Source organism: Staurois parvus, unplaced genomic scaffold, assembly GCF_062004578.1.
Source record: "Staurois parvus isolate SC_StPar_1 unplaced genomic scaffold, SC_StPar_1.0 ptg000978l, whole genome shotgun sequence".
In the NCBI taxonomy this organism is placed as follows: Eukaryota; Metazoa; Chordata; class Amphibia; order Anura; family Ranidae; genus Staurois; species Staurois parvus.
In genome coordinates, this window is record NW_028318774.1 from 364096 (window position 1) to 389916 (window position 25821).

At 41.5% G+C, this 25821-nt stretch overlaps 1 protein-coding gene across 2 annotated transcripts in view; it reads right to left on the minus strand.

The window, feature by feature from the left end:
- Positions 1-25821, minus strand: part of PRPF39 (pre-mRNA processing factor 39) — a 46576-nt gene that overhangs the window by 11795 nt on the left and 8960 nt on the right. The window contains exons 1-8 of one of the 2 annotated variants that reach the window (XM_089657224.1): positions 24167-24292; positions 23690-23795; positions 23444-23562; positions 22096-22263; positions 11790-11943; positions 6078-6185; positions 2734-2898; positions 2288-2414 (exon numbers count right to left, since the gene is read on the minus strand). In XM_089657224.1, the coding sequence (XP_089513350.1) occupies positions 2288-2414; positions 2734-2898; positions 6078-6185; positions 11790-11943; positions 22096-22263; positions 23444-23562; positions 23690-23716 (868 nt within the window). In that variant the 5' untranslated portion in view covers positions 23717-23795; positions 24167-24292. Of the gene's footprint in view, positions 1-2287; positions 2415-2733; positions 2899-6077; positions 6186-11789; positions 11944-22095; positions 22264-23443; positions 23563-23689; positions 23796-24166; positions 24293-25821 lie in introns of those variants that run through there. The other variant, XM_089657222.1, reaches the window with a different exon arrangement.

Sequence of the window (25821 nt, forward strand, 5' to 3'; positions counted from 1 at the left end):
ACGTTTTTGGTTGTAACATGACAAAATGTGGACAATTTCAAGGGGTATGAATACTTTTTCAAGACACTGTAAAACCTGCTAATTACTGATTCAATTAACTTACACAGGGAATGTGAAAAAATTCAGAAAGTCTTAACACCAATAATATTTTATACTCACAGAAAATCCTTTTCTTGAAGTTCTTTGAGGGACACCAATCTTAAATGTTGGTTTATCCTGCTGCCTACAGGAGGATTGGGACACTGGCTAACAACTGAAGGCCAGCCTAGGATTTAAACCCTCTTACCACTAGCATTCCTCATTTTTTTGCTAGTGCCCTAAGGATGGACATCTTTTCTTTTTGTGCTGCCATTGTAGAACCTAACCTGTATTTTTTTCCCCTTAAAATTAAGGCTCTTTTCTACATCGCTGCTGGAGATTTCTCCTCCAGTGGGTAGCTATCAGCACAATAGTCTTTAGCCTAGCTTTTAAACCACATCTCTACTCCACTGAATGAGACGTTGTGCTGCTAACCTGGAAGAGACCTTGAGGCACTAGGTTCTTCATGGGGTGCTTTCTAGACTTCTTTCTGGTTAAGTTAGCTATGAAGTACTTTACTTTTGTAGCAAAGCAGTACCATAAAAGGGGAAAACCCTACTGCAAAGCCACCTGCGAGACCTTTTGCTTAAAACAGAGGTTCCAGAGGTGTGAGGAACATATACTTGAGAAGACTGGGTAGCAACCTTACAAGCTTGGATGGAAGCTTAATGCCGAATAGCCCAGGAGTCAGACACTCATGGAGGAAAGGGTCTTGACCAAGAAAGGAGGAACCTTTGCCCTTGATACCATTAGGCCTGAGAAATAATCGGATGAATCCACCTAGCAATAGTGATAAATACATCTATTCAATAGGCACAAAATAAAAAAATTAAAAAATTAAAAAAAAAGAAAACCTGCTGATCCCCCTAGAAAATAATTTGAGGTAAAATCTTGCGTTCTCTGCATGTGCTCACCGTTTATAATTACATCATTCCTAATGCAACTCTATAGAAACAGTACAGTGAGCAGAAAGTATGTTATTGGGTAAAAAGAAAAGAAATTGAAAAAGCACAGCTAAAGTAGCCACCACATCTAAGCACCAATAAGCTGCAATACATGTTTTTGTGTCCTAAGATTAGACTTACTTTAATGGTGTCCCGACCAGCTTATTGTAAAAAGACAGCGGGGGAGGAAGCTCTCCTGTTCTGGGCAGACATCATATGACCTCTGAGGACTGGGCCGCGCTGCAGTCCGATCAAACATTGTGTCCGCCAGACACAGCAGATGACAGATCAGTGCACCGGGCCACTGCCAATCGCAGGACAATTGTACACAATTCATGGCTTCCATTCATTGTATAGTATTGTGTTGATCTCCGATTGGTTACTGATCACATGGTGCAGACAGGGACAATCACAGCCCATCTGTACCATGTGTTTAGCTGTGGCCAATCACAATCGTACACACTGAATGGATTTCATTCAGAAAAAAATGGATGCCTAAAATCAGGATTACCTCCCCAGAGCAGTGCAGCATTACTATAGTAACAATATTGCTCTAGTCACAGTACGTTAAAAAAAAAATGGTTTAAACATACTATCAGTCAGCGCCCCTGATCACCGCTACAACAATTATAGGACGATGCTGTACTGAATTGTTGACAGTATGTTAAAAAAAAAAAAAAAAACACACCACTTGAATTTCTTCAACTCACCATGCCTCTTACTAAATACCTTGGACTGTCTAATTTCCAAAAAGGGACCATTTATGCTGTCCTATCCATTTTCAGGCCTCAAGAAATTAGGCCATCAGCATTGATAATTTTTCAAACACAAACATATGCTTATAGACTAACTTTCCTAAAGACTAAACATCATACATTTCTTTGAAAGTAACCCAAATCAGTGTAACAGTCATTTGGGCCTAAATTTATAAAGAAAGATTTGCAAAAAAGAACAGAACCGAGGAAAAATGTGGGTTTTTTTACGCAAATTTTCAGTAATTGTCATTCAAAGTGCGACAGCATCAAAAGCTGAAAATTGGCCTGGGAAGGAAGGAGAAATAGTTTGGTATTGAAGTGGTTCAAGGAAACCCAACTCAGCAGCACTTTTTCCTTTAACTCTTTGCTGCTAAAACATCTAGGAATCCCATGATCCCGAATGCATACTAGCTGGGGGCCATAATGTTTCAGGGAGTGCATAGGAGATGGCCCCATAGGAGCAACTTTCAAACAATATGCTGTTTATCTGTTTTGTTATTGGCATCTTACCTTGTTGCTCCTCAAAGGCAGCCCACAGTAAGTGAGCTAAAGGCTTCTTTCGTAGGTGGATGGTGCAGGCCCGGGTGTAGACATGTCTTGCCCCCTCGGCACTATGTCGTTCCATGTACTTGGCGTACTAGACAAAAGATGGACACCCACTGTTAATTTCACCAAGAACAATAAAAATGTAAAACGTGAACAATATAATTCTTGTTTTAAACCCATTCAGCACCTTTATTGAACCACTAGACTAGACTCTGTAAGGAAGGGCGAAGGGAGGCAACGCTGTTGGCATAGGTAGCGGTCAAATCTGGTTGCAAGCAGACCATCCCCCTAATGCAATAGATACAGTTATAGATGAACAAAATTCAAAGAAAGAATACAGGGTTAGGCACGAATTCAATGTGTCATAATTGGGAGGATATAACAGAGGAGAGGGTTGCAGGGGGGTTTACCTTGATCCAAAACTCCTCATAGAGGGCGCAGGCAATGACACATCTCTCAAACAGAATCACCACACGCTCGTGACACCCATTCTCCATCTCAATATCCAAATATTCTTTCCAGTTATGCAGCTGGATTTTCTCTAAAGCTTTCACATGAAAGTAGGGACGTTTAATCTAAAAAAAACAAAAAGTTATGTATGACAAAAAGGAAAAAAACAGGTAGAAAGATGTACAGTCTGGAGATCCTACTGACTGCCCCACTCCTACACTTGTTCCAATCAAATTTCAGGGCAAAGAACTCTTGAACTCTGCCATGACATTGAGGTACAAAGAGGAAAGCTGTGGCAAACACAGAAGAATCGAAGATTATAGAAGACATGTGTAGGAAAATTAAAATGACAACTCAACTATATCAGTAAGGGCATATTCCGTATGAGAGGCTTTAAAAGTACTCTAAGAACTTCCCCAACCACCTTTATATTTTTGTACGTTATTGCTGGCAGACTTTTGCTTAGAAATACTTTAAAACCTCTCTCAGTACAATGCTGCATCCACCTCACACACCACAGTACACTGTGCTGGCAGAGCTGAGTAACAGTAACACCCCTCAGCACAAGTTTCCACACAGACTTGCAGAGAAGGAGCGGGGCATGTCTGTCCAGGTCTCTAATTAAACACCAATTCACACTTAATCGGTTTTCTGCTTGTGTCCCTATGCCTGACTATTATTATTATACAGGATTTATATAGCACCAACAGTTTGCTCAGCGCTTTACAATATAATGGGAGACAATACAGCAACAATACAGTTCAACACAAGAGGGTTAGGAGGGCCCTGGCTCCTTGGAGCTTACAATCTAGAAGGGAGGGGCTAGTGGTACAAAAAAGGTAATAACTGTGGGGGATGGACTGGTGGGAAGAGTAGAAGATTCCATTATTAGCGGAGGGCAGGATAGGCTTCCCTGAAGAGAGATCGCCTAAAAGTGAACAGAGTAGATGATAGTCTGATAAATTGGGGTAGAGCGTTCCAGACTATGCACAACATGCAGAATCCCATTCTAAGTGTTCCCCCCCCCCCCCCCCCCCCTTTTTTTTTTTTTTTTTTTTTAAGCATATTTAGATGTTTTTGGCCCCATATGTTTCAATGGGTGCCCCTGTAAACATGCAATACGCACATTTCCACACGTTTTTATGCCTGCTCTACTCTCCTCCTCTAGAACTGCTCTCCTCCCCTTGTCAAGTCCAGGAAATGCCTGAAGCTTGATACACATGCAAAAACACTTGTACAATGCACGTAAAAAGCATCTGAAGAAAAAAAAAAAAAAAAAAAAAAAATCACCAGGAATATGTTCTGCCTGCGTGTGCATGCGGGTTTATAGAGTGCACCAAGTCATTCTGGTGCCTAGTACACTGCACCATCATAGTTAAACCACACAATTACTGTAAGAGGAAAGAGGTGGTAAAACTATAAAACATTAGTACAAATGTTTATCTGACTGCATAGCCATTTCTGTGACTTTGATTTACTTTAACAACTGTTGAGGATGGCAGGAACAACATACATGACATGTTCAACGCGACATGTTAGAAGTCTCCATCTTAGGTGATAAGAGTTCAAATTTCCTAATGCAGCAGGCTTTAGCATCCAATCAGAATGCACTCTGCTCAAATCTGAGCAAAATTTGATGGATTATAACCAGTTTCTATTAAGTACCTGCAAATAGGCATAAGGTCTATTTATACCAAGACTGTCTGCACATGTCTTAAAACTCAACATTTTAGAACATCTGCACCAGACTGGCCATATAACAGATTTCTGTAATCACACAGGGCTCAAAGAACTCCGCTAAAACTACTTTCATGTATTAAAAAAAAAAAAAAAAATTCTCATTTGTGGGAACAGTAGAGCAACTTTCACATCAGCAGTCTCTAGAACAAGTTTAAAGACATCCAGCAGTTTTTGGATACTAAGAACCCTCCCTGTTCCAGGAACACATACAAAAACTACTGATAGTATATTGATGGAACTACACAACACTATCACTAAAAGCTGCAGAAAACAAAAAACAAACAAAAAACAAAAAAAGACTAACCAAAAATAGGCTTTGAGAATTGCTCAGAGAAGATCTTAATTACAGAAAATATCATTTCAAACCCTGGATGACCGAGCAAAAGACCTTTATGTTTTTGTTTGTTTTTTTTACCCTGCATGTAAACATGAGCTACTGCAACACCCCAGACACCCCTTTATACAGAGCTCCAACATTAAAGTGGTAGTAAAGTCTTATATATTTTACCTACAGGTGAGCCTATAAATCAGGCTAACCTGGTTGGTACTGTAAATATTTCCTAAACATGCACGGTTAGATATTTACCGTTGTAGCAGCCAGTGATATCACCGGCGCATGCGCTCTGAAGGAATGGCACACCTGTGCTGTTCCTTCAGAGCTCTGTGCTGTGGCTCCTGCGCGCATGCGCAGGAGTGACATCACAGCCTGGCCAGACAGCCAGAGTCCGCAGACCTGGAATGAAGACCGGGTGAAGAGGGAAGCCCTGTCAGCAGTGACAGCGTACCACTGGAGGGCTTAGTTTCAAAAAAAATAAGTTCACGTTTCATAACATGTTAAAACCATATTCAGGATGTAACATGTTTTGAATAGACTAGCCCCCACTCCCTCCCTTTCCCCCACTTTGACAGCTAGCAGAGGATCTCCTCCTCCCACAAACGGTCAATTTAAAAAGCTCCGGCTGCATCACTCATCCACAGGCCTTAGCAGCTTGTAGTTCTCAACTACCACAGCTCTGTGGTAGTTCATTGATTTTTCCTATCAGTACATCTGCTTGCCTGTACATCCCTGCAGGAGACCTGCATGGCACCAGTGATCTGCTGAGCACTGATACAATGGTTTATAGGCTCCTGCAACGAAAAAATAAATGCACTTTTTTTTACCTGCAAAAATTGTGCATTTATCTTTTTTTTTTTAGCAAAAAGGTAAACTCTTTAGGCAAGATTCACAATGTGTTAGCATACTAGCACATTGTAACATTGCTTTTCAGTGGAAACCTTTTTTCCTCACAATGACTTTCGCTAAAATGCATGTAAATTTCCATCCATTTTAGTCGCGTTTTAATGCGTGCTGACATACACTGACGTCCTTTAATATACATTTTGCATTTTATCGCAACACAATGCAATGTTATAATGTAAATAGGACACAGCGGAAATAATTTCAAATGTCCTTCTGTTGATCTGCGTTTTACAGCTACACGAAAATGCACTGGTGTGAACTGGCCCCTTTACGTACTCAAAAAGCTCATTCTTGAACAAAAATGTACTAAAAATTGATACTTACGCCTTCCTCAAAGGTCCACCTCTTATGGACTTCATTTTCATTGAGGTTAAATATTTCTTGATGCACCTCAATTATTCTGTGTCGCATGTTTTCGACTTCTGTTGTGCGCTAAGAAATTAAAACAGATCTTAATGCAGATGAAAAAGGTGTCACTTTAAAAAAGGAATAAAAAATTAAGTGGCCTAAAAGTAAAATGAACACAAAAACAATTTCAGTTCTGGACACAGAAACCAAGCAGGTAGGAAACCTCTATGAGATTTCTATTGATGAGTTTAATTCTGAGACTTCTGGGGGCTAATATAAGTTTAGTATTCTGTCTAATGCGGCATAATGCTTTGAAAAGGCAGCGTCCAGTTTAATAGCAGTTTTGCACTCACTGTAAAATTATTTTCTTGAAGTCCACTGAGGGACACAGGAAGGTCTTCTACTTCTACCTATAGGAGGATTGGACATTGGCAAGCAAAAAAGCTGCAGGCCAGCCCATGGACAATCCTCTCTACCCGCAGCAGCACAGAGCATGGTCATAAATGCAGAGAGGTGGGACCTGTGTTATCCCCTCCCAAGAAAATAATTTTACGGTGAGTAAAAAGATTATTTTCCCATCCACTTAGGGACACAGTATACCTTGCCATTGGAAAGGACAAAAGCAATTTAACTAGAAATTGAGCAGCAGAGAAAACACAACTAAGACTCAGGAAACCACAAAAAACTGCAGACTACCTGAAGAACCTTATCAGAGGCGGCTGAAATAGTCACCTAAAAACTTACTGTACACGTTTGCATAGAAGACCGGGTGGCACACTTACGAACATAGGACATTCCTTGATATTGAAAATCCTAAAAAGCACTCAAAGATCTAATATAGTACACCCTGAAAGGAAATGATGGTCCCCGATTCCTTGATACCATAAAGCTTGGATGATGGGTCTGTGACCACCTAGAGATTGTAGAGAGAGAAGCCTGTGCACATTACAAACACCATCCTGAATGACCAGAAAGGAATACGTTTTTCTGAAAGAAGCATTGGCTAAAACAGACTCTCACAGCCCAACACATATCTTGACAATGCAGGGAATTTTCCTTTTTATGAACTGGAGCCGGACAAGGAGACAGAAGATGGCTGAGTTAAAAGTCAGAAACTACCAAACAAAAAATAAAAGTACTGTGCCTTAAATGTTACTGAATGCAAAGGTTTAAAAACTGCTGGCAGGTAGGGTTTTTATTCATAGAGTTCCTAGTGGTCTCTGATGATAAACGACTCCTTACCAGTCAGCAGTAATACGCTCTGAGCTACACATGTTCAGTTGAGACCACATTTATGGCACCCACTGTGTGCTATGGTGATGTGACCCATGTGCATGCACAGGAGTGATGTCATTGCAGCCAAGTCATTCAAGAAACTGAACAGATGGAACCCTGAATGGAAGACAAGGCAAAGATGAAAGCAGCAGGAGAGGTGACAGAGCAGCACTGAAGGGCTCTGTTTAAAAGGCAATTCTGCCATATTGTGTTAGTATGCGGGGCATACTAGCACATTATGGCCATAACAATGCGGAGGGGGGGGGTTAGGCTTTGTTAAAAAGGGTAGCAAACTGCCAAAACCATTTTAAAACACCCCTTTTCCTTACGCAAAACCAACAAAGCTTTCTTAAAAGGCTGAGACCATCATTTAGGATCACTGCAAAAGTGATGGCTACAAGGACTACCACCTTGTGGGTGAGAGCAGAGAGGAATGTCTGTAATGGGTTGAACCAGTTTCTAAAGTGCAGAGAGAACCAGATTCAGATCCCATGGAGTCACCGGGGAGCTACATGAGAGATTCCTTGTACAGAGGTTTAATCATGGAATAAGAAAATACAGCAGTCTCTGAAACCTAAACCATGACAGTGCGAAGAAGCTGAGAACCAAAAGCTGGTCTAGACTCTGCAGGAATAAGAGGATTTGTCCCACAGAGAAGCTCCTAGTGTAGAATGCCTCAGGACTCACACCAAGTAATATATGCCTTCCATATGTGAGTATGGACCTTACGGGCAGAAGCCTTCTTAGCTTTCAATATAACAAGAATCACAGATTCAGAGACATCCAACTCTGAAAACCTGGCTTTAACAGCCATGCCTTTAGAGCCAGTGACTGTAAGAGGGTGGCCAAACTATCCAATCCAGCAGAGCTCACTGAGCATCTGCCTGAATCAGTCAAAGATGCCAGCCACTTCAATTCTGTAAAGCAGATTAGGAAGAAATTTGAGTGGAGGAAAGGAATAAATCAGTGTGCATTGATCTCGGAATCACAAGAACATCAACTGCCTCCACACCAGGTTCCCTGTATCGGAAGAAAAGCCTATCCAAGTTATTAAACCTGGAGGCCAGAAAATCCACATTCACTGCCCAACCCCTGCAACACAGGTCCTGGTACACCTCCAGGTTTAGGGACCAGTCTCCCAGATATAGAGGTTGAAAGCAGAGTAGGTCTGCCTGTTGGAATGTAGAGTTCTGCCCAGGCCAGAATCCGATCTAGCTCTCCTGCTGTTAAGCAGACTTCTGGTTCTTCCCTGATGGTTAATGTAGGCTACTGCTGTAACATTGTCCAAGGGAATTACCTTCAAGTAGGATAGAGTAACTGTAGAGAGACAAGTAAATCGCCCAGGATACTAATAGGCAGATAAAACTCCTCTTGATGACCACATTCCCTATACAGACAGGGTGCACAGGACTTCTCCCAAGCCTAAACAGGCCTGCATTTGCTGCAATGATCCTCCAAAAAAATAAGGAATATTTCCAATTTTAGAGAAAGATTCCTGAACCAACAAGCAAGGTAAACCTAGTCCTCTGTGGAAAACATATTTGTCTGTCCCACAAAGATATTTTTTTTTTTATTTTTTTTTTATTTTTTTTTTTTTTAGAAGTCTGAAGTGAAAACTGGGCAAATAGGAATGCCTACCATCAGGCTCGACAATCATGCAAAAGTAAAGAATTGGATGACTACTGGATTTGTAGAGCTTGAAACAGATTGAAAAGCCTGAAGGACTAGACCCAGATACTCCAAGCAATGACCTGGTTCCAGTGATGATTTCTTTAGGTTCATGATCTACTCAAACCACTCTAATGTCTGGACCGTCAGTCATGTTGTCAAAAAGACACTGTTCCCTCAACAGGTGGTCATCTAAATATCCGACAACATGGCTAATACTGGGGTAAAACACTCAAGATGCAGGGGTGAGGCTGAAGGGAGAGCCACAAACTAAGTGTAGGGAAGCCACAGCAAAATGCAGGAAATACTGATGTCCACATAATCCAGAAAGTCTCCCTGGTGAAGAGAAGTGATGACAGACCTGGTTGAATTCAAGCAAATTTTTTGGGTTCAGATGAAAATATTCAGAGCTTTGGGATACAAAATTGGGCAAGATATCTAGTGAAAAAGAGGCAGTAAAATCCTTGAAAGCATTATGCCACAGGAAATGGGGAACAACACCTTGATTCAGAAAGCCTGAGTGTGCTAGATGGAGATTTGCTAATGTGTGCAGAGACCGACATTGAAAAGACATTGTCTACTAAAGGACATGCAGATCAGGCTTCGGCATTCCAGCACTTTAATCAAAAGCAACCTACACATGTGAACTGACAGAAGACCCATTTGGGGGTGAAGGACAGCACTTGCCAGTGAACAGAGTTCTAGAGAGGGTTGGGTTTCCAAAAGGTTATTGGTTGGGCCCCTAAAGACACATTATTCACAGGAATGGTAAGCAAGGTGAAAACACATTGAGGATAAACCACTTTTGAAAAAAAAAAAAAAAAAATCCTCCCTAAACGAATAAAAGGCAAATAAATGCTTGGGGGGAGCAAACAGCTTGTCAGGGTGTTTCCAACCTCCAGAGAGTCAGACTGGAGTAATTAAGAATCCAGACAGTCTTTGTGGCCGATAGCTCAAAAGTCACCAGGGACATGTTACTCTTAATCTACAGACGAAGGTGCAGGAGTGGACTTGTGGCCTCTGCACAACTGCAGTAAAAACCTCAGCTGAGAAGGAAGAGTAACAGTCCACACCTAAAAGAGCTAAAGAGGACTCAAATGATGAAAGACTGCAGGAGCAGAGGACTACATGATTCCAGGCTGCAGACATCCGCAGGCATACAGCTCCAAAACAGTGAAGTGAGAGCTTGGGTACCCAATACAGTTTATTACATTTGTATTCGGTTTCTAACACAAACATGCTTATCTGTAAATTGTTATGTACATGTACCTTCATGACCACCATACTGAGTGCTACATAAATATTTCTTCCTCCTGCTTGGCCTCAGCTGATTAAGCCTTGTTCAGGTAAAATCCATCAAAGTAAGGAAGGTCTGAGAGAATTCTCTGATTTTATCCTGAGCAATAAAATTTTTGCTACTGCCTATGTTGGTGTGTGGCCAGTTTCCATTCCTCACACGATGCAGTGCTCAGGCCTAGAAGTCAATTGCCATGACAATGTGCTCAAACCTACATATCACAGAATTCAAAATTTAAGCCTGGTACATACTACTAGTTTTTATCCCCATAAAAAAAAAAAATACCCCCAGCTGCTGTACTAAGTATCCAATGTTAGTACAGTGACCTCCCCTGCTGTGCTATTGTGTTCTGACAGGGGGACAGCTCTCCCACCAGAACACTCCAGCCAATGGCTGAGAGCGCTGATTGAGAGCAGATCGGCAGAGCTTTTTCAGTCATGCCCATTTGACTGAAGCCAGCCAAATGGTCAGTTTCTGTATGACAGGCTGCCATACACAAAGGCTCAATGTTGGCCGGTTTCTATTGTAGTGGCCCATGCCGTGGGACATTTGTCCCGTGTGTACTAGGTTTAAAACAGGGTTTGACTCTAGGTGCAACGGATCAATAGGGGAGCTTGAATCCTGGCTTGGTTCCAGGGTAGACTTTTAAAAGACAGACTTTGTCCACATTACAATCCTTGTAAAAAAATGCAAAATTTACCCAACACAGTCCTTTCTCCAAACAGAGAACATTATTAGGATACACTTTCCAGGTAGGAGTTCCTTAAGTCTAATTGATTTATGCTAAAGGGCGGTCAGGAAGTAAAATTAAATCTTAACTTAAAGTGGTTGTAAAAGGTAAATTTTAGTAAATATAAACCACTAAATACCTTTTCTCATCAGCAGTTAGAGCAGTCTTGTGACTTCAGCAGAGCACTGGTTAAAGCTTGTAGGAGGAGTTTTCTTTCTGCTCTAGGAGGATGTGAAAGTCCTGACCCTTTGTCTGGACAGTGCTGATTGGCCCTGTGCCGATCACATACTCTCCCAAAAAGAAATGAAAAAAAAAAAAAACACCTACCAATACCTGCCAATCTGTGCATGTGCCTACGGTTTCAGTCTGCATCGGGTGGTCATTTCAACGAGAAGAAGAAGAAATGATCAAACAGCCTTTTTACACAATGCAGACGATTAACCCCTTAGGTTCCCCAGTGAGTATAACTAGCATGATTTACTGCATATACAGGCTGATTTTACTGTTGTAGGTTTAGTAACACTTTAAAGTAGAAAATATCTTGGCTTTAAAATTCCACTACAAATGATCAGTTTTCTGACCCAACAGATCTGTTATTTATACATCTAACATGACCAGATGAGTGCATTAAAGCATGTCTAATTCAGCCCACCAGCATTTAATCCCAACCAGAACCACACCTTCAACAAGTCACATACTGTGAAATGTCAGAGCTCACCTTTGCTGGATCAGTTATCTCCTCCAGGCCAGTTGGATAGACAATTTTTGCTCCACATTGCTGGCTCATTTCAGCCAACTCTTTCCGCAGCTCAACAAACTTGTCAGACGTTAAGAAATCTCTAGGAAGATTACCTTGAATGTGATCTTTAAACCTAGATGGAGAACAATTCATTGCAGTGTTTGTGTCTATACAAACCAATTATACATATCGAATAAAGGAAGGAAGGTTTATACAACCTACTATTCACTCAATCTGTAAAGCAGCATTTCATGTCCAGGGGACTCTCCTTCACCCCCCATGAAAATGAACTCTGCAATCTGTTAATGACAGCGGAGTGCACAGTTAGATTGCCAGCAAGCTCAGCTCAAAGCACAGTTCTCTCAAACAAACATTCTTTTTAAAGCGGGTAAGGAAAAGGCTAGATCTCCACAATCTGGGTGTTAGGCCTAATAATGCCAGCTCTCTGCTCGGGAATTGTTAAGGCCTCGTTCACAACATACGTGCAAAAAAAAAACTGATGGAAAACAGACATGTAGATTTAACTTTCAGAGACATCTGTATTTATGTGTGCTTCAATGAGTTTCATACATGCTGCAGATTCCTGCGCAGAAGAAAATCTGCACATGACACCGGTGTGGTGGTGTGAACAGGGCACAAAGAACAATTTTGTTGTGCCCTTCCAAAACACGTGCAGAAAAAAAACACAGACATCTCTGCACCATGGTGTGAACGAGCCCTAAAGATATGTAACTATTAGCATTATGCCTGAGCATAAACTGCCAATGAGTCCAGCACCACTTGGCTTTTCTAAATGAATACTCCAAATAGAGGTCTATACAAGGTGATGTGCCCTGTCCCATTGTGTCTGGCAGGGAGACCTACTGAGAGCAGCCAAAGGGGGTGCAACACTCGGTGGCAGTCGATTCAGACGTGAACTTTTTGAAAAGGAATTCCAAGCAAACATCTAAACATTTGAAATAACATTTTTCTTTCTTGTAAAGGATTTCTAATTCTGCCAGTTTTGTGATTTATACACATCTTACACAATGCAAAGCCAAGCAGCGTACAGCCATAATTCCTGGTTCATGTCATGGCTTCCTGTATTACCTGCCAGCAAGAAAAAAAAAATGCAACTGTAGTGTCATACTAAATCATAACTCAACAAAAAAAGCAGGAGATGGAAAAGTACAACAAGAAGCTGTAAACCAGGAAGATGGGAGTGCAGTGCAAGGCACAAAAAGACTGGCTTTAAAGAACTGCAAAATTCTCTGGCCTAGGCATGCCAAGTTTAAAGCCCCACACTAGGCAACAATGAATTTCAGAATGCTTGTAGGTAATATATTAAACGTTTCCCCCAGTGTTCTCAAAGCATTCTCTTATTCCTTGGTCCTATGTCTGAAGTCAACTTTCAGTGGATCACAGGCTTGGAGTTCTTTCTGCACTCCTGTGACCCGTTTTCAGCTGACAGCGGGCTGAAGCCTGCTGACAGTTGACTTTACTCAGCCGGTCCAGGCTGAGGAAAGAACCCGACTTCGAAGTCGGGATCCACTTCAGAGTCTGGAGCGGCCTCTCAACGAATTTGAGCCAGTCGCTCCCTCCCCTTCCACAGCCCAGCGCTCCAGTGAGGGACAGAGCAGACAACTCAGAGCAGCTGTGAGGACTCAGCAATCATGTGATCGCCCAGTTCGAACTCTGAGCCAGCGGGGGGACAGATGCATAAATCAGATCGGTGCTGCATCCACCTAGGTAAGTTTAAAATAATTGGGGGGGGGGGAAAGCAAAAAAATAAGTCCATACTTCTTTTACCTGCATTTCCTGAGCATGATTCACTCTTACGTGTGAATTAGGTTAAAATTAGAAATGTTTTTTTCCCCCACCTAACTCCGCCCCACATGACACTGCCCAGCTTTGCCCACCTCACTGCCTTGACCCACTGCACACTGGGCATAGAGAAGGGAATTTCCTGAACCCGCTTGTCTCCACCAAGCCCACACCACTGTTTAGTTCTGTCAGTCAATCTCATGTTACTGATTGTGCAGTGAGAGAAGCAGGGACGTTTCCTGTACCCACTTATCTCTGCCCAGCCGTGCCCATCACACCAATATCCAACTCCACCCACCTCACGTGACTTATTGCAGTGGGCGATCATAGAAAAACAATTTGCTGTACCATCCATAGCTAAAACTACATTTCCTATGATCCATGGGACATGTACTGTAGTTTTGGCAGTCATGCCTAGAACTGTGGCAATATGAAACTAGGTACCTCCGTCCAGGTGAATCTGAAAGGACTGAGGAACATTTATGCTAGGTCTACTAAAATCAATTTTTTCAGAAAAACTAAGGGCCAATTCACACTGGCTTGCACTAAAATGTATGGAAAATGCATGCACATATCCATCCATTTTAGTCACGTTTTAACGTCCGCCGACATACATTTGGATGTCCGTTGATGTACATGCACAGCGTTATGGGGTGAATAGGACACATTGGAAATTGTATTTCAGATATCCTGTTGATCTACGTTTTACATCTGCACTAGAATGTAGATCAATGCACTGGTGTGAAATGTCTGGGTGTTTTTATTATGCACCGAGAAAGGAAGATCCGGTTACATATTTCCTATTGCATTATGGGGATCCTGAGAACGAGATTTAAATGAAACAGTGGGCCAAACTCAGTGGAAACTCCAAAGGGCCACAGCTACATAAATTTCAGAAAGAACATAGCACTTATTATTATTGTTATTCCACCACATCGTAAAATAGTGCAACCAACATTTTATCCCAGAGTAAGGAGCCATAGAACATTTACTAAAGTACTGAGCTACTAAAATTACATAAAGGATATTAAGCCTTTATCAAATGGAGAACAGCTGGGGCCTCAATTTGTAATCCTAAACCAATGAGGCCCACAAAGAGCAAACAGAAAGGCTGCACGTGCCCCAAACACAACAGTCGGACAATCCTGCTTTGGCAAGTAAATAGTTCACATATGTATTTAAAGTAGGTTAAAAAGGAATGGGAACTAGTTTTTGTTTTGTTTTTTTAATCATACTTGCCTAGGTGAATACAGCATCATTCCCTTGCTGGCTCTAATGGTGAGAACTCAGAAATCACATGACCGCTGATTGCAGAGTTTTCACAGCTACTCTGAGCAGAGAGTGGTGACTGTCAGTTACCACTCCCTGTTCTTGCCCCCTCAGAGCGCTGCGCTGTACAGGGGGGAGAGCGCTGAGCTGTACAGAGGGAGTGAGCAGCTGGCTCAGCCTCTCAGGGGATCGCAAAGGTGCCACTCCAGTCTCTGGAGTGGGTCTTGACTTTTACGTTGGGATCTTTACCCAGCCTGGACCAGCTGAGTGACTTTGGCGGGCTGCAGCCCGCTGTCAGCAGAAAACAGGCCACAGAAGTACAGAATAAACTGCACTCCTGTGATCCACAGGAGAAGTACATCCCAAAGAGCATTGGCTGGACTTCTTAAAGCAACATTTCAAATGCCCCCCCCCCCATGGCCTTGCATACACAAACCTCAATGTAAATATCCTTTTCAATATTTTCTATGCAGTCACATGAATGCAATGCTTCGATCCCCAGCTACTTTGGGTGCAGTAACTCTCACCCCCATCCAACAACTGGAGCAGTAGACGTGGCTCGGTGACATAACTGCTTTGAAATTTAGCCCTGTTACTGGCCCTCCACACAGAACACCAGGAGCTCATCAGTCAGCTGACCACCAATTAAAAAAAAAAAAAAAAAAACACACACACCACACCAAGAGCCTGTATAAGCAGTAATTTTGCAAAGTGTGAAGTTCTGTTTTTAAAATAGAAATAAAAAATCAACTCATAGGACTGGCAGTGCCATGAACACCAGCCATAATACAAAAAGCTGTAGCATGTCCTCCAATTCCGATAGCACTTATATCTGAAATCACTGGAAATGATCTGATCATAGACAAAAAAAATCCAGTCGACATGTTTAACCAGAAAATGAACTTCATGTTGTATAAAAATACTGCAACTCCTCCATGATTTTATGAGGTTCCTCCAGACCAGTATCTTTAATCAGTTGTGTTGTACACATACATTTTAGTGTCAATTTATTGGCATTTGTATTTTAGCTTCAAGTTTTTTTGGTAAATATTTTTCAGCAGTGGATTACTTTGATTTAGAAGAGATACATGTTAGAATTTCCATTACTGTAAAAGGAGAAGGTAAAAATTTTAAAGTAAGCACATATTTCAAATCGATTGTAGCATTTACCTTGGAGGAATTGGAATCTCATTTTAAATGCCTGCCCGTTCATATTTTTGCTACAGTATTAAATCTAAAGCTTCCTCACTGGAAGGGGGATCTCAAGCAGTAATATCACCACTGCCCTAGTCCATTCCCCTCTTTCCCGCTCCTAGGACAACAATGGTTGCTGCTCAATGGCAAAGCAAGTTGAGAGAGCAGTCACCTTAGAACAAGTATTATAGGCAAGATTGCTAGGTGAAATAAAAAGGTAAAAAAAAACCGAAAGAAAAAAAAAAAGGCAGCCACCATATCCAAGGACTCATAGTCCAGAAAAGAAAAAAAATAAATAAATTGGTACATCTCGTAAGATCCATTCCATTAGTAAGATCCGAGTCTCAGGAGGGAACACAAGAATTCTTAAAATTCTCCGGTTATGCTGCTGCATACAGGAGGGAAACTATAGGCCAAGCCCAGGATACCCTCTCCTACCACCAGTAGGTCTCAGTTTTGCAGTAAAGCACTACACCAGAGAGCATGATCATTAACACAGGAGGAGTTGAACTGTGTCACTTAATGGACTGCAAGAGAAGGATTTTATGGAGGAGTACTAAAGTCTTTTTTTCTTTGGTCTATTGAGGGGCACAGGAAGACTTTAGCCTTCTGGAGGTCCAAAAGCAGTCAAACTGAGGGGTGAATCATGCAGCAAACCACTAACCAGTCAAAAAAAAAAAAAAAATTGGGACTGCCTTAGCTCAAAGAGCGACCTGAAAGATCTTAAGCCTGAAGCTGGCATTGGATGAGACCAAAAGCATCCATCTTGCATAGGAAAACATGCAACATGTGAACAGAAGACTAGGAGGCAGCCATAATTTGGAAAGCGGTCACTTGATGAGAAGCCAAGAACCACTCAAAGAACTAGTAGGCAGTGACTTGACAGGAAACCATGGAACCTGATCCTCGAGATCAAAGGCTGGGATGGTCTGCCTGAGCCACAAAATATGGTAAAAAAAAAAAAAGGAAGCAGTGGCTGAATAAGACTTGTACACCCCAGACATCATCCAGACATTGGAGGGAAATTTCCTTTTTAAAAACTTATTCTGGACAGAGGGATGGAGGAACCATGTCCTGGTTGAGGTAAAAAGCAGAAACTAGGAAAGAAGGAAGATCTAGGACGCAATACTACCTTGTCCATTTGCAAAACCAAAAAGGTTCCTTGCAGGATAGGGCCACCAGTTCAGATACATTCCTCACACGAGGTGGTGGCTACAACAAAACCCCACCTTATGGGTGAGAGTATAAAGAGGAATAACTCTGAGTTCAAACATCGGTTCCTGAAGCACAGAGAAGGACCGATCCCATGGAATGAACAGGGGGAGCTCCATGGGAGACTCCCTGTACAAATGTCTTAAAAGAGGGGACAAAGGTCCCTGAAAAAAGATCAAAAGTTCAGAAACCTGACCGATGATCGTGCTGAGAGTCAAATGCTGGTCCAGATCCAGCTACAGGAAGGAGAGGATTCATCCCACGAGCAGATACGCCAACACTCACACCAAATAAAATATGCCTTCCATTTCTAACAATGGACATGCAAGAAGTAATCTAGCTTTAGGAATCAGACTGTTACTTGTTGGCATGAATGGCATGGCTGTTGAACCGGGGTTCTAAGAACAAGGATGGCAAATTGGTTCTTAGAACAGAAAGATTCTGACACTCCTGCAGAGATCACAGAGAATCTGCTGGGAGTCTTATCAGGTCAGTTTGTCACACCCACCTAGGCGAGTTCAGAGCAATGAGGATCACCAAAAAGCCATCTTGATCCTGCGAAGCAGAGGAGAAATCGGGGTGTAACGATCTCACAGAGACACCAGAGCATCCTCTGGTTCTGTTGGAGGGTCCCTTCATCTAGAGACAAATCTGTTATATTTGGAGGTAGAACCTGGCGGCCACGAGGTTCATATCTGGTATCCCCCCCACCTGGAAAACCTCCAGGTTTAAAGACCACTCCCCCAGACTCAAGCACTGTTCGCTGAGAAAAACTGATAAAAGTCAGTTAAGGAGGTAACGCATAGGGCAGAGCGCTGACAGTGTTCAAAGCAGAGCATAAAGATTGTATTCCAGCAGCAGCACTCACTAGATGATTCAATCTCTAGTGTTAGCCAGTGGGAGTAGTGAGCTATGGGATACTTCCCTGCCCCGGATTTATTAATTTAAGATGAGCCGTTATTGTTTCATGTGAGTATAAATAAACAATGGCTGACTTTAAGCAATGCTGAGAGCACTATGTTTTTCCCTTTTTGAGAAAGCGAGATTAATGGATTGATCAGTATATAATGATACTGCAGCGCAGTAACATTTATTTATATATAGCTGAGAAAATCCGCCTGCCAATGAAATGAATGAACACAGTGGAACAAGGCTAGAACATGAAGTCCTGCAAAGGTTCAAATCAGCCTCTTTTGTTGCACCACTAGGACATTCAGATGTCCTAGTTAGGGTGGTACTGATACAGGTACCAATACAAAGCATTTGCAAGAGTATCTGTACTCCGGACAGCGGGATTCCCCTGCTGAAATGTAAACAAAAGAATGCCGGGAATAGGCATGCATTATCCGTTTTACATGTTTTCAAGTCTGACATCTGGTTCTCCTTGCTAGGTCACTATCCCAATAAAATAAAGTAAATAGAACCAGTGCCACGGAAAATATATATAAATCAATAAGCTGCAAAATCTAACCTATAGAAGTGTATAGGGTGTACCAACCTGTTTTTTTATATACTTAGGTCACTATCCCGCCTACCCCATTTATCCCACACACTGATCATACAGTCTCCATCCAATAACCCAGCCCACCTCCATATCTGCCAACCCCCTAGCCACTCCCACCTGTCAGTTTCAAATGCTTGGCGCCAAATGTTCCTTCCTTTGCTGCCTCTATAAATTCATCAGACACTGACAACCACCCTTCTGGTTAGTATCACCCTCCTATCTCAGACAACCCCCTTCTACTCTGCTCCCAGCCAGCATCCATCCCTTTCCCTCATCCTGCAAACAAGTCCAACCGCAAGCCCTTCTCCTTTATCTGTCACGGCTGCCTGACGCTTCTCTGCATCTCCTCCCCCCTCATATTCCTCCAGCTCTCAATCCTCATCTTACTCTCACCATTCCTTGCCCATTTCGTTTTACAACTGCCAATCCCCAACTGTCAAACATTCCACTCTCCCATCAGTTAGCACTACCATCTATCCTACTCCTAGTTTAGGCAATAGGGATCTGTAACTGGTATTTGAGAGCATAAAAAAAATAAACAAAAATGTATCAGTACTCATGTTAAAAAAAATAAATAAATGGTATCTGTGCATAGCTACTTTACTACTGTAGTACAATGGTCCGACACTGCAGAGACAGCCAAAACTGCCCCAGGATTTTTACTGAGAGAGGAGACTCTAGAAAACAAGTCTCCTGCATCAACAAGGAATCCTCCCCAGCTCAGTAAACTGGCATTCGTTGCCAGGAACTACAAAAAAACACGGGATGAAAGCCAGAATCCTGGTACTTGGTGACAAAGGAATCTGCCTGCCTAACACAACAGAGCCAAAAATGAGAAAAATCGATCATTTTTGTTCTTGGGCACAAATAAGCATTAAGAAATTAGTGCTCAGCAACTTAGGAAAAATGGAAGCAAAACTGAAAGAAAAAAAAAAAAAAAAAAAAAAAAAAACACCATACCGGTGTTTTAAAATGCCTATAAAATAAATTATCAAGCATTAGAAGAACAACAAACTTTCAGAAGACTGCAGGAAGTGGCATCATGATGTACACAGCTGTTGCCTCATATTACACATATGTATTTTGAGCTTCAAACAGGTTCTTAGCAGTTATAGATGCCACATCAAGATGGAACAGGTGCAAGGAACAGCCAGATTAAGATGTAGGAGCTATTTCAGTTTTAAAAAGTCCAGCAGCCTACCGAAAATGTTGCCAACTCTTCACAATGTAGGAGTACCAACTGTTTAAGTCAACTCTGCTCTCCAAAATGAAATAAAACGCTTCACAGCATCTACTTCATGGACCTGAAATCGTCTGAAGTGTTTCCAAGTATGCAGAAATCCATGTAGGCTTATAAATGCAAACGAAAACTGGTAAATTGTAATATCAGGCCCTGACATGGACTTTTTAAATGACCACTAGTTTAAAATATATTGCATTGCATGTGGTTAATACATGTAATGGCAGTACTTTGTACATCATTTCTTTTTTGTTGATTTTAGAGGCCTTTACTTTTTCTTCACATTTACATGTCAAACTGCCAACAAAAAATAACAGTCACAGCAGTTGGGAAAAACCACATGACAAAAACACTCCTAGGGACACCAACAGCGGTCAACTTATTTACATGGTGTAATAATTTTTTTCCCAAATGCAAAAGTACTGCATAAAAAACATTTTTTTTTTCTCAGTTTACAAAAAATACAAAAAGCAACAAGTGAAACCAAAATCATTAACTGCTGGTCATCAGGGAAAAAACAAACAAGTCACTTTAACAGTGTCCCAGTTAATTTGAGATGATTGAAAAGATCCATACGCCGAAACAAATCTGGAGAACCACGGCAGATCTGATGTCAGTCAAATCGTAATCGACTTTTGCAAATGCCTGCCAATATGTGAAAATGGTTTCTGACTGCTCAAACTGGCATATGCATTTCCAGGCAGTGGGATAAATCCCTTGTAAAGAACCACATTCACCGACTACCATCACCGGCTTGCAGCAACCAAAGAAGCAGTGCGCTCAACTCTACCAAATAACCTAAAACTTGTGTGTGTGTAAATTTTTTATAAAATATATATATATATATATATATATATATATATATATATATATATATATATACCCACTCACAAATGAAGGTATAGACAAAATCATTCAAGTTGCATAAAGCAAGACAGCGACACTAAGTGCAGGAGATGTGGAGGAGCTATGAGGGGGACATGAGTTGGTGTTCTTCAGTGCCTTGTATCCTAATGACCAGAAGGATCACTGTACAAGTGTGTACTTGCCACTGATTTTTTTTTTTTGCCCCCTTTCATAATAAGATTGCATTTGGAAAAGTCTGCTAGGCAACTCTTCGAGGCACTACAAAAACTAAATCTTTCCTTTGGTCAATGAAAACTGTGCAAATATCACAAAAAAATGTCAATGTTTGACAACATGCTCCATGCCACAATACAGACACTCAGGAAAGAAGCAAGGAAGGGTCACAAGCAACATTACACAACAGGTAAGTACTTTAGGTAAGCGCACACTGTCACACTGTTAATGCTGGTGACGGACGTGGGATTATTATGAATGCAGGTATAATATATACTACAATAGATATAACTAAACTGTGCATGTAAAACTTGGCCTTCCTCAAAGTAAGCGAATGTAAAACATATCAGCTGATTAGCTCCCTTTTGGTCTCTTAAAATACACAATTTGAAGCATTCTGTTATATCTAAAAACCTCATCAGCGTCTGAATCGTCAAAATATATAAAACTTGATTCATCTCCAAAAATCAATTCAATAAAATTTAATATGATATTTTGAAGATTCACAGGCGCTGAGGAAGTTTTTTTGACTTTGGACTTTGAGGAGAAAGTAACATTTTTTGTGCGTTTGGGGGATTTATTTTAATTTTGATAACAATTTTGTTGGTACACAGATTTTGGTATTCATTCTGTTATATCTGTTTGATGTGCACATACCGGTTAGTGATCTAATGATATTGCGAGAGTGCAACCTGTGCTGCTTACTTTTACTTGGTCTTATCAGTTTGCTTTACTTCCCACTCCCTCTGGTCTACTGTAAACCCCCCCCCCACCCCCATTTTATTGGAAGGGGGGGGGGGGGGGAGACATCCATAGACACTTTCCTTCCTAGAAAGACAGTGCTGCACCCCCAAAGTAAGAGTGAGAGCTTTACTGGCAGGATTACCACTGGAAGTAGCAATTTAGTATCGATATCACTACTATACAAATGTGGCCGGCAAAAGAAAGGAGGGAGTGTGCAAGAGTGCTGGGCTATCACTTACCTCTGAAAATGGTGAACATAGAGTTGTGTAGGAATACTAAGCAGGCGACTGTAAATGGAAGTGACACCACTTAGATTTCCCTGCTCAGTCTCATAGGTAATATACATCTCCCACAGCTTGTCAGATCGAAAATCTAAGCCAGCAGACATGATTGCATGCTCAAATGTCCTGAAAGGGAAAAGTATCTGGTGAGATTAAAAAAAAAAAAAAAAAAAAAAAGTTGTACAAAATACAGATGAGAAAAATTCATTATCCATTCTCCCCAACTTCTTCACAGTTTTACAACTGCTTTCTGTGAAATGGGGGGGGGGGTCATTATTTTAATGTCTGGCTATTATCAGGAACTATTTTGACTTTAGTCAAATTTCTAAGCAGATGCCTACAACTAAGCTTTGTAACAGCTGCTTCATCTGCAGAAGACAGTCATTTCTAGTGAACCACTCTCACTATTTGAGTGCCTTAGGAACACGTGAGGCGTGTGTTTGAACCGTGGTTTTATCCCCCAGCATCTTGGTTCAGCAAAACATTTCCCCCATTGCATTACACGGGCAGCACGGTAGCAAAAACAACCCATTCAACTGAATGGGGCTGCACAGCAAAAATGAGCCACAACACTAGGCTAGCGGCTGTGACATAGTATTTCCATTCTCCGGGCATTAACTGCACCCCATCCGATCTGTAATGTGCTGGAGCCCAAGCTAGCTACCATTTTTGCCGATGCTCATCATTAAATCAGTAGTCTTTTTTTTGGACCTGAAACACTGCAGCCAGATAGCCACGTGGCCACTCCAAAAAAGGATCCTCTTTCTCCACAAAGAAATGATCATGGATTTAAGTAAATGGGAACTTCATTATTAGCTTTTTTGTTCCAGCAACTAGAGAAAGGTGGGTAAAATATAGGGTGTAACAAGTGCAGCTTTAAACTGGTCAGGAGAGCCACAACAGAGGCAGATGAAGCCATATGAAAATTTAAAATCTGCTAGTATCAAGGTGAATTTCAAAAGTCAATGATGGTCAGGGGCTCCAACACGCCTCCTCAAAAGGCAAAAACTATTCAGTCGTCTTTGACCCTCATAACGGATGACCATTAAAGCCCCTGAAACATGTTGACCATTCAATGTCAAATAGGTAGGAAGGAGGAGAGGGATCAGAGGAGAAGCTGCAGATTCTGGTACATGCTCCACCCTAAAAACAGGAGGAACGTGTATCATGTTCCAAAGGGGAACTTATCCTTTAACATGGTTTGTCATAGGCTCACAATAAGAAGTTACAGTGCAAATACCATCAACCTAAATGTACAGCAACTCTCGGTTTATAAATATTTCTCATATGAGCAAAGTAATCTTACCCTCTTAAAGTATTACAAGTCTCCGGATCTGCGGGATCTAAAGTTTCTTTTAAGAACTGGAGATAATGTATCCAAAGGTCAACACTTAAAGTGATAGCCTGAATTCCTCTCCGGTAGACCTACAGAGGGAAACAAACAAAATACACCAAAAAGAATGATACATATGCTCCATAAAAAAACTCAAACGTATTCGGTCAACCTTACAAATGCTAAAAATTTGGAATTTCAGTGAAAATCTGCCATTACCATTGAAGTGGAGGTTGGATAGAACATGGCTCATGTTCTGAGCTCCACTTGCAGGGTTCTTGGTCTTCAATGCGCGGCTGTATTCTTAGCAGGAGCTGAGGGCTGGCTTTGGGGGTACAGACCATAAGGCACAGACCCATTAGAATCTCATTCACAGCGTCTGAGCATATATTCAGTTACATGTATCAAAAGTATAACTGCATGGTTAAATCTACGCCACCACACAACGACTGGCAGAAAAGCCCTGCCCTACGTGTTAAGCTGCAGTGTAATAGAGGCTTGCACTGCACAGCTTGACAAACTGTAGAGATTTAATGCACCTGTCAACAAAGAAAGGAGATATTAGCACAAATGTCACGCTGAGTGACAAATGTTGCAGTAATAATCCTGCTATGACCTTATACAGGGCCTGAAGCAGTCTCCAACATGACTAAAGTCCAGTCTCTCCAATCTAACGCCTACTCAACATCAAATTACCTCATCAGCTTCCAAGATGTTGTTATTGCGTCTTTCTAGATCAGCATACTTTTTCCAGTAACCGTAACAGTATGGATAATGAGCGAGAAACATGTCAAACACTCTTCGGGCAGCATAGATGTGATTCTAAGTAACAAAAAAAAACCAAAAAACTTATTACATTGGGAGACAAGAAAAGAAATATCCTTCATATAAATGTCTGAAAGATGCCTTTTGAGGCAGTTTTAAAAAATATGGAATGGTAGTAAAACTACAAATATATAGTGCAAAGCAGGAGATCAAGTACAAGGAACACTGCTGAAAAAGCCATGCTGGCTCAGGCAGGAGGCCACAGATGGGTGTAAAACACAGGAAGGGAGAGTGTCATCAGTAACTGCACGAGATATGGCAGTGAGCTGAGGGAAAATGGATGGCACACGTTGGTCGGCAATGCCTCCTCTCTGCAATGGACAGTGCCCTTCTGTGCTGCACAACCAAAATGGAAGTTTCCTCAGCTGAGTCAAGGTAGGAAGTTGTGCTCCAGACAGAGCTTTTCTTGGGCAACTGAAACCCCAACTTGCCTGCCATTGTGGGGAGAGGGACTAGAGTAGTACAGCCGCCATCATGCACAACACAAGCTGGCAGCTACTACTTTTGTGCTTCTCCCCACAACATCAGATGAGCAGGTTGAGGCTCTGTAGTTTTTCCTCCTGTACTAAAACAGAGGATAGGAGACACAGGGGTGCAGATGCCCCTCAGATCTACGAGAGCTTTCATCACCCCCTTGGTCTCCTCTCTGTGCCAATTCATTGTCACCGAATTAAAACACTTGCTAGTAGGGTGGCGAGACAAATGAGTCGAGGGGAGTATGGTGAGCAAACTGTCAGCCTCAGCAAAAGGGCTACAGATTGAAATAGGACAAAGTACTCCATACACTAAATCATACTGGTGCACCGAAATTAAGATTCTGGACCGAAACCTAAAATTCAGAAAGCACTTGACCAAAACAGAGTTTTAAAAAAATATTTTTTTTATATGTAATTGCACTATATTCCACTTTTGAATGATGAATTTAAATGAATATTAAATACGATCCAGTAATATAAAATAAAATTTTTTAAAGAAATTAAAATGAAATATATAGAACATTAAAAAAAACTTAAATAGGAGGTCTTTTTGCCATGAAGTCAAGTCAATGGGATGTGATTTTAAACTGAAGTCAATCATCATTATTGGCACTTTTTTTCTATTGACAAAACAACTATAACCCTATTTTGGCAGATAGGTTTGGGCGGCCAAAGTATCAGTGATTTACTACTAGGTCCCATATAGGATTCAAAAAAATTATGATACTTTAACATTTACCTCACCAATGTGAAGTTATTCCAGAATATAACCATTAACCACTCACTAAAGACCAGAATTTAAAGTATACCTTAACGCGGACTTCCAGCAGAAAAAAAAAAGTCAGCGACTACACAAACTGTAGCTGCTGACTTTTGAAATACAGCCACTTACCTGTCCCTCGGTCCAGCAGTGTCCTCACCACCGCTGGTTTCACCGGCCATCTTCTCTTCCTGGCACAGGCATCTTCAGTGTGGGCACCTGGCTGTGACAGCTTGCAGCTTCACAGCCGGGTGCCCACTGCGCATGGGCGAGAAGCGCTGTCCTTTGTG